The sequence below is a fragment of the Silurus meridionalis genome, chromosome 2, assembly GCF_014805685.1.
Source record: "Silurus meridionalis isolate SWU-2019-XX chromosome 2, ASM1480568v1, whole genome shotgun sequence".
Taxonomy (NCBI): Eukaryota; Metazoa; Chordata; class Actinopteri; order Siluriformes; family Siluridae; genus Silurus; species Silurus meridionalis.
Window position 1 is genome coordinate 22,609,896 of NC_060885.1, and position 10,408 is coordinate 22,620,303.

Consider the following 10,408-nt stretch of genomic DNA (forward strand, 5'->3'; position numbering starts at 1 on the left):
GCAAAGCCTCTTGCTTATATCACTCTCTCACTCTATATCTCTCTTTCTTCAAATCCTTTTTCACTCCCTCTCTATCTCTCCCTCTGTCCCCCTTTCTCTCTCGCTCTCACTTTCTCTCTCTCCCTCGGCTGTGACATTTGAATGTTGGTCCCTGCAGTGGGTTTAGTGTTGGCCGACTGGCCGTCCTGATTACTGGGGGGTCACAGGTTCAACCGGTCGCTGCGTCGAGGAGGTGGAGAGAGCGATAACACACATGAAGTCTAAGAAGGGAGTCTTTCATCTGCCCACCTCCAGCCACAGAGCAAAAAAAACAGCCAAGGCAGGGTTTTGTATACGGTGGGTGTATGAGCTTGCAGCTTGGGTGCTGTTTTCCTTGCGTAAAATAGGTTATGAGCGTTCTGACTAATAAAACGTCCAACACGGGTTCACAAAAGCACATTTCTAAACAATTATGTGTGTCATAAAAAAACAAGTAAATAATTTTGCTGATCCAAAGCATCAGTGGTTTTTTTTTTATCAAATAAAATTTAAGTCGGTTATTTTGAGATTAAACTCAAATCTCAAATGTCATCGGTTGTTGGGTTTTTTTTCCCAAACAAATCAACGTTCTATTTAAAAATAATGAACATTTTCATAACTGGATTGCACAGAACTCATCGAGCTCACATGGCAGATTGTGTTTGTACTGCACGCAAGCCGATTGGCCGGGACAGGGCAAGACTCGGCTGGCAACAAACAGAGCTGGCTGGCAGTAATGGCGTGTGCTGTGGGATTGTTATGGAAAAGTGGCCCCTGAGGGCCTGTAGCCTGCTGAGGATGATGTCTCTCATGCAGACACCTCAGTTGTAACTCACTGTGAAGCAGTCATGAAGTGTGGCACTTAGTGTCTTTCCTAAAGTGCTTGCGGTGGTGATTTGACTCATGCTTAGGAAAAGAGAAGAAATAGGGGAGCACCGGGTGCAAAGAAGTTAGTACTTGCTTTTATATGTTAAGGGTGAATTAGGACTAAAAAGAAATGTTTTTCAAAATTAAATATAATCTAGATAGAACACAGACTTAGAAATTGCCTTCGGGTGGTTAAACAATTGACGGTGTAGAAAAACTGTCCTAAAAAAAGTACAATGCCCAAAGGTGACTACTTCTTCTTTTGGCTGCTCCCAATTAGGGGTTGCCACAGTGGATCATCCGTCTCCATAGAGGATCATCCGTGTCCATGCTACCATACTACTGTCCTCTTTCAAACCAACTCCCTGCATGTCTTCTCTCACCACATCCATAAACCTCCTCCTTGACCTTCCTCTTTTCCTCCCTCCTGGTGGCTCCATCCTCAGCATTCTCCTACTGATATACCCCATGTCCCTCCTCTGCACATGTCCAAACCATCTCAATCGTGCCATTCTCACTTTGTCCCCAAAACGTCCTAAATGCGCTGTGTCTCTAATAAACTCGTTTCTAATCCTGTCCACCCTCGTCACTCCCAATGAAAATCTCAACAACTTTAGCTCTGTCACCTCCTGCTCTGCCTATTGTCTTTTGGTCAATGCCACTGTCTCTAAACCATACAACATTGCATGTCTCGCCTTCTGTCTCTCTTCGCCTCCAACTCCACCCTGCCTGCATGCTTTTCTTCACTTCTCTAACACACTCTCTATTCTTTTTTTTTCTGTTGATCCCAGGTACCTAAACTCCTCCACCTTCACCACCTCTTCTCCCTTCAACCGCACCCAATGGTGACTGGTAACTGAAAAGGAAAAGGCCACTATAGAGCCCTGAACTCATTGTCATGCTTCTGAAACAAGTTCTCAGTGACTTCCTTTGCTTTTTGATGTGGTGCATTATCATGCTGGAAGTAGAACTAAAGATGGTAAATTGTGGCTATAAAGAGATGCACATATAAAGAAACAATGCTCAAGCTGCCCACCCTAAATTTGGCTTAAGGGCAGGAGCTGGGATTTAAACCCATGACCTTCTGATCCAGAGTCCAGTGCTTTAACCACTAAGCTACAACCACCTTTATGCTCTTATTGGAATGATTCTATGCATTGTACTGCTGCCACACAATTGAATGAATAGAAAATTGCATGAATGTATATGTGTATAGGTGTTCCTATCAAAGTCCTCAAGAATAACAACATTTTCATATGAATATTTAGCTTGACTTATGATAAACACTTCACAGTTATTCAGAAGGACAAATTGTCTTATTTACCAGTAACACTCGACTGAGGGTTCAGTTTAGTAGAGGCAAATTCAATAATAATAACAATATTTAATATTTTGCATGATTTAACTACTATTTGGAGACCCCTGGAAAAATTGTGACTTTAGAAGCTCTAGACACTCAGTTTTTCTCACACAGCAGCTTCTCAGTCCCTCAATATGCAGAAGAAGATATGCTGATGTTGGCTTATGTTTTTCTTTTCTAGATGAAAAGAGAGGGAAAGGAGGCATATGACGAGAACATCCACTATCCGGTGCTGCTTACCCTCACCCACATACCCAGTCCACACCTGCTGTGAACCTGGCAGACCTCTGCTGTGCCACCCCCTGGCTCTGCCACTGTGATACCCAGGGTTTACTCAACCTAGCCTTTTTTTCCACTCTTATGTCCATAATGCTTTTAAAACACACAGTAGGTGTTGGAGTGTGTGGGATTCTACTGCTGTGTGAACTCACGCCTGACCTTGTTTCTGTGCAATAAAAAAAAAAGTGTGTTAAACAGAGGCAAGGGCACACAGAGCACAGCCATCTTCTTAAGAACTGTGTGTAATGAAAATAACTGTAATATCTTTATATGGTGCAGTGAATATTGCTATTTTAAACAGGCACCTGATGAATGAATAGATGGATGGGTGCTTAATGGCATGGCTTATTGCATAATAGTTGGCCTAATTATGCACTTCATGCATAAATCAATCCAATGCTACTGTGCATAATCACTATTTTATTCCATTCATCCCTTAGCATTGGACAAGTAAAGGAAATAAATGTTCGGCAACCAGGGAAAACCCTTCTCTTAGTAAAATTAAGGCATTTATTTTTTTTACTATATATTAGCCTGAAACCTACAGGCTTTCCAAATCGTTTGAGAAATCCATTCCAAATACGTTGCAGATAAACCCGAAGATTCACTGTGCAAGGAAATTAGATTGCATGCTTTTTTCAGCTGGTCACTTAATCCACAAGACATTTAAAGGAAGATTTCCAGGACCTGGTTAAAAAGTAAATTAATAACATTCCCATGTGTTTTTATTTTTTTTTTTATTTTAAGGGTGGGGGGGTGGGGGGGTGGGGTATTCACAGTGTCTTTCTAACACATTCATAAGCATTACACGAATATTTTCTGAAGCATTAAAGGCTTATGTCGAAATGATATTGGAGGTTTTATGCAACTTAGACTTTACAATATAACCCTATGCTCCTATAAGAAGTAGATAACGCTGTTTTCTGGTTTTGGTACTTTTATGATGCTTGTTATTATTGTACATATTTTTCAATCCTCTGGGATGATTGATCAACCTTATCTGTCAATCTATCTTCTTATAGGAGCATCAATTTAAATCAAAAGCTCATTTCACCTGCATTGGAATGTTGGAGGAGTCCAATTCGAAAACAGCGTCTTCTTTATGAAGTAAATGTGAAAGCCAAATGAATGATTTCGATCAAACTGTAACGTTCATGCATGATTGTGTAACGCTTTTAGAAACCACAGTGTGTAACTTTCGTGATAGTTTTACGGATGTGCTGTTAGTCAAAGGAAAAAAAAAGCTGCCAGGCTATAAATGAGAAAATGGTGAAACTAACACTCATCTGATTTTGATTCCTTGATTAGTCAAAGTCACTAAAATAATAGATGGTAGTTGTTCTTTCAGTGTAAAATTATATAAAACCTCCAAATGCAGTATCAGACGTAAGCTTATCGTAAAAACGTGTTATGTACTCTTAGAAATGAGTTATGAGGGTACAATGTAGGTATCATTCAGCCAAAATGCCACTATTTATCATTTATGGTTGAGTTTTCAAAGTATATTGATATTAATATATATATATATATACACACGCACAGGTAATGGACAAATGGACCTGACCATAAGATTTGGATTTGGAACATCGCATTCCACATTTACTTACAATTACCACATTTTCTGATTTGTGCTCATCCAGCCATGAGGGCTTTAGTAAAGTCAGGGAGTGATATAGGGTGAGGAGGCAGTCAGCGTTCCAATTACAACTGATCAGCTACGGGGTTAAGGGGCCCAGGAGTGGCAGATTTGTGTGGCTGGGATTTGAACTTGCGACATTCCTTAACCACTGAGCTTTGACCTCCCCAATTCATCCCATAGGTTTAATAGGGCTGAGATATAGCAGGCCACTTAAGATCTTCCACTCCAACCCATGTAAAGCAGCTTGCTTTGTGCACAGGGGCATTGTCATGCTGGAACAGGTTTGGTTTCCTAGTTCAACTAAAGGGGAAAATTAAATGCAACCGCATCCAAAGACATCCTATACAATTGTGTGCCTCCAACATTGTGGTAACAGTTTAGAGAAGACCAACATATAGCTGGAAAAGTCAAGGGTCCGGTGTACTTTTGTCCATATGGTGTACGTGCATGTGTCTATATACACTGTGACTCACTCTCGCTGCTTATCCAGTACATATATCATGCCAAACCATTCTGTGTCCACAGACCTCTCAGAGTTACATAGATCATAAGAAAAGACCTTTAGCACTGTTCTGGATCTCTGTGTGTTATGTGGATGTGTTGAGCCTGACATTAGGCCATGTGCAAATGAGGAAATGCAGTAGGAATTGCAGGCTGGTGTAAAGGAGACAGCATTTCCAATCAAGTATTCCGGAAGTATTTGTATTAAGTAAAGACTCAATGTTTATGTGCTTGTGTGTTTTTGTGTTTTGGACTTGCAGTGATCTGAATTTTTTTAAATCGCCATATTGTTACCTTGAATACAAATTGCGTACCGATTGTGTTTGATGCTATCAAGCAAGAAATAATGACATATCAAGACGAAAGTATATATACATACAATTATCATAAAGTATTTCATGTTCAGAATATTTGCATTTAAGGATTTTACTCCGCTCTTTATACTGAGCTGATGAATCATTTACTTGATGTCAAAGCTGCAACTTTTTTTTTGTTTTTTTGTTTTGTTTTTCTGTGATATTTGATCATCTTGTTTTTTTTGGGTTTTTTTTTTGGGGGGGCCTTTGTGTTTCTGCACTGTGACTGATGAGTTGAAAATGATTGTTTTACACTAATGGAGCAGGTGCTTGTAATGACTGTGATTAAATCATTATTTGAAACAGTTTTGTTTGTAGCACTGATTTTTTTTGGGGTGGTTTTTGCTTCAAATGTTAGCTTTGCCACTCGTTTACGTGGCATGACATGCACGCACTTGGAACATTTATTTTTATTTTTGTATTTTTTTTACAAATTTGAATTCCGAATACAAAACGATAGCTAGTGTTTTTAACCAACATGGCTGTAATTGCTATGATTATTCTCTCCTTGGATATCAATTTGTTCTAGTGTTCCATACCGATGTTAATTATCGGGTGAGGCGTAACCGAGATGTACGTTTTTTTGAATGCATATTTATTATTTTGTGTGCTGGTTTTGGTGAGGTTTATCAAACTTATTTCTCGAATGGACCAATTATTCAACGACAATTAGATTATTCTGATTATTATAAAATGCCACGTCTCTAAAACCCTCTGTAAGACTGCATTAAAAGCAGATTGTGGTTTCCCAGTTTGATTTGCTTCTCAGGTAAAATCACTGTGTCTCTCTGCTTTTCCCTCCTACTGAGATGATGAGCTTTTTTCTAGCTCATGGGACAGGCTGACTGGTGCTAAAGAACAGACACACAGGGGGAGGGGTGAAGTGAGTAACACTCCCCCTAACCCTGTTTTGAAATTTTAAAGAAAGTCTGTTCTTCCCCACCCCACCATCCTGAGAGAGAGAGAGAGAATGAGTGAGCGCTCCCTGTTCCATACAAGGGCCCCATTAACTTGACCACTTGCCCTTTGCACACAAAGCCTGTGCCGGCCCCCTGTCCCACCCACCCAATTATGTGCGATTAGGCTCAGTGTGCTGTGTCAAGATGCAGAGAGACGAAGAGAGCTGGCACTGTTAACCGACCAAGAGAGGGCAGCCATTTAAAATGAACTACAAGCGTGTGTACATCCTGCTGGCTGGCATATTTTCCGCCAGTGTGAGGAGGTAGATGGAGGCTTGTTTATTTTTTGTACACTACACAAATTACTTGAATGTGCTCAGAAGTGTCGGCACGTTCAGAGTCGGAAATTCTCAATTAGTTTGTTTGCTCATGCATTTTATGCACCAGTTCCATTATCACTGATAAAAAAATCTAAAATAAACAAGATACAATGCATGTTAGGAAGCAGCATGATACCAAACAAAAAACCTGAAGATGATTCAAAGAGGTGGTGCAAAGTTTGGTTCTGCTTTTCCTGTTCCTTTTTTTTGGGGGGGACCAGCAGATGCACAGTTTTATCAGTACTAATGTGGGAAAGGCTACACTGTACTGGATGGGTGTTTGAATTCCTCTTATTCTGTTCACACCTTCCTCAGTGATAACTCAAGGGAATAATATATAGATATCATGTGAGATCTGTTTACACAGTGTCTTACAGCTGAGATTTCTGCAAGATAGAGAGAGAGAGAGAGAGAGAGAGTTACATAAGTCCTAATATTAATAATATAATTATATACAATATAATCCAAAATATTAATAATATATAAGCAACACAAAACAATGTACAACAAATAAAGTTTCTCACATTACAAAATAATTTCTGAGTAATCTGAGTTAATCAGGTGCATTAACATGTATTTGTATTAGGATTTTTTTTTTTTTTACATTTAACAAATATATTAAATCATATTAACTGTCAATTCATTTTAATACTCAGGTTGATATTGCTGCAAATGAATGAATTATTCTGGTGTATCATTATTTTTTGCTACCAGTGTGAAATTGTAAAAATTAAATTGATCTCAAATCCCACTAATTACTTATCCTGAGGAAACTCAGTGTTGTGTTGTGGTATAAATAGATGAATCAGTTTTCTGAACAGCTCATTGATAGGGAATTTATTTGTTTGCGAACTGTAATTACAGAGTGGTAACGTTTACTGTACATTTTTTTTTTTTTTTTGATGTCATTAAAATATCGACTTATTGAAGTTGTTTTTTTTTCTTGAGTAGAATCGGGCTGCACTACATGAATTAAGTTTCTTCATGTAAAAATCAATGAAATTTTAAGCTTGTATTCTGTAAATCAGAGATGGGAAGTAATGAAGTACAAATAATTTGTCATTGTACTTTGGACTTTTTATTTTCATTCATAAAATTTGTTCACAACTATCTGTACTTTCTATTTCTTACATTTTTAAAACAAGCTTGTTACTTTAATTTTACTCTATTAGGTGAAATGTCAATATTTACAGCCAATTAACATATTTCCTGTCATTGTTTTGCTTTTTCAATCTACCACTGGTGTCATTTCCACTATCACGCACCACAGATGTAGACTAGTTTATGAAGATAACAATAAGCAAGTCAGAAGGCAAGAAGTACGGGGTTAACGTGGATGAGACAGAGGCAGTCAGTGATGTAAACAAGACTGAGAACAGAGATATTCCTGATCACCTGATCACCTGATCATCATCAACATCTTTTCTCTGTTTGTGTTCTATATGGTGGATGTTCAGCCAGGATACATACATTAGGTAACAAAATTTGACATTCGTTTTGTATTAATGTCAAAATGTAAAATGTATTTTAACAGCAAATTTTTTATTAAAGTAGCGAGCATTTCTGTTTGACAAATTTTATTAAAAGTTTAAATAAATGAAAATGAAAAAAATGCGAAATTAAAACCTTCAGCGCAACACACGTTTATCCACGACCTCATTTCTTTACTCAAATATAAAAAAAAAAAATCCCCACTGTAAAATCATTTTTTAAACAGTAAATATTTGTTTTACTGATGCGCCAAGTTAAGACTCCATCAGCAACAAAATCCGCCATGATGCACATAATTAACTTTCTGGGGTCGACAAACGCGTCGGCGTTTTGTGGCATTTTTTCCTCATACTCCCTTTTTTCATCGTACACATAAAAGCAATGCATCAATCTGTAAAGGGTCTACTTTTATTTGTATACACTCAATAACAACAAAATGCTGAGCTTTTGTAAAGCAAAAAAACCAAACAAACCCACGCTTCGCTTTCCTCTGTCACCTCTCTTCACAGACACATAAATAAAACAACCTGAATCTCATTGAATACCTGCCTCACAGACATAATATATATATAAATGTATATGAATAGAAACCTCAAATTGTCTAATTTAAAATAAAAATAATCACATCGAACAAATATGCTCTGATTACTTAATCCATATAAAAGTAAGTACATTTGCATAAAGCAGCAAAATTTGCCCATGCCCATGTTGATTAGTGTATTAAGAAATTGAAAAGTATTAATTAATTACATTTTAAAGTACATTTAGTAGAAATAAAAATGTGCAATTTAAGGTGCGATTATTTACGAGTTAGCTGGTGAGAATCATGCGATTAATCGTGATTAAACATTTTAATCGATTGACAACCCCAATAATAATATGACGTGAGGTCTAGTTACCAGCGTGACACTAAACTGGTGGTAGTAATGGCTACTTACTACTGGCTACTACTTTTTACTTAAGTACATGTCAGAGCCCAAACTTAAACTTGAGTTTGAAAAAAAGTAAAAAAGTGTAGTCAGGATGTGTGGACTTTTCCCACCTTTTTGTATATGCACACTGCAGTCACCTTGTATTTCATAGGGTTTTATTATTATTCTTTTACTGCATTTTCACATTTTCAAATTTGTCTCCCCCTTAAAACTTTCATACACATTTCATACACATTCCACAAACATTTCATATTTGAATAAGTCTGAATGATCAGAATCCAGTTCCAGTTCCATCTAGTTCCAGTTTAAACCAGGCAAAAAAAAAAGCCCAGAATGTAGAATATGAGGATTTTAATGGTATCAACAATATATATATATATAAAAGGGCTTCTCTGCCACCATTTACTCATGTACTCATTTTGCTGCAGATAACTGAAAAATGTTTGACCCAGGGAAATTAATTTCTACAGTCTTTGTGTATATGGAGATAGAACTGTAATAGCGATTAAAATAAACTAAATAGACACACACACACTACACTACATAAAAAATTCAGATGCATTTTTTTTCACAAAAAACATGATTTACCTGATGCAACCATCAAGGACCAGCTCATAAATAGAAGCAGGAATAGATAGTGCAGGGAAAGAGCTACAGTATTAGTTTAATTCCTGCTCATTGCCCCACTAATGATTTGTTGTTAAGATCATTAAATGATTAATTTTCTGCCGGCTTGGCCTGTTCTTTTTTTTTTTTTTTTTTTATCCAGGAGTATGCATTTCAGTGCCTCAATTATTATAACAGAGATGCTGTACATGTTACATCATTTCCATTCTCTGTAAAAATGCAGCCAAGTGGATTTTTTTTTTCTCCTCAGTTAAGATTGTTGTTTATTTAAAGATTGACCCTAAACTTGGAGTTTACTTTTGTTTACTGGTTTCTCAAATTGTCCATAATTCTGTGGCTGTACTGAGAGCTACAAATTGCTCAAACTCACTTCTGCTGCTTTCACTTTTTAAATTTTTGGCTCCACTCATGCACCTCCCTACCACTCGTCCTTGATTTAAAAGGCAATAAAAAATGTTCCTCCTCTTGAACACGAGTTTCTAAAACGTGTTTGTCGAACTCCTTTTTATTTGCGGAAAAGGGGGGGGGTTGGGGGTTAAAGTCCTTAAAATTCTTGGCTGCTTTTTAAATGTTTTTCTCTTCTGAGCAGAACTGAAAGCATCTCTACCAGTGAGAGCTGCTAAGTGTCAGTGAAGCACTGTGAAATGCTTTACTGCTCCTACTCCAGCCCTGGTTTACGCTTCCTCCATCTCTCCATCTCTCCCTCTATCCATCTCTCCATCAATCTACAGCGCTAAGGCTAAGTGACGGTAACAGTGAGGGTGAATGGATATTTTTTAAGTATATTTTTTAATAATGTTTATTTAGCATACTTTACAGTAGATCCTGCTCATAAAATAGAAGACATGTTTATAATCAGTTTGAAACATGGCTCAATTTAATTGCTTTGTTAGAAGTGTGTGGTTTCCAACAGTGGCCTTGTTAAATGTCATTCAATCCCAATCTCATAATTCCTTCATCCAGTTTAAAAGTAAGCCTCTTCGGGTCTCAGGAACATGGTGAGCCGTAAGAGAGAGAGAGAGAGAGAGAGGAGAGAGAGAGAGAGAGGAGAGAGAGAGA

General features: G+C 37.6%; 1 protein-coding gene across 2 annotated transcripts in view; it reads left to right on the forward strand.

Annotated features, from left to right (window-relative positions):
* camkmt (calmodulin-lysine N-methyltransferase) overlaps nt 1-2,719 on the forward strand; it is a 101,286-nt gene extending 98,567 nt beyond the window's left edge. For both annotated transcript variants that reach the window (XM_046864988.1, XM_046864996.1), the window contains one exon: nt 2,427-2,719. In XM_046864988.1, the coding sequence (XP_046720944.1) occupies nt 2,427-2,519 (93 nt within the window). In that variant the 3' untranslated portion in view covers nt 2,520-2,719. The remainder of the gene's footprint in view (nt 1-2,426) is intronic.
* The last annotated feature ends 7,689 nt before the right edge of the window (nt 2,720-10,408 follow it).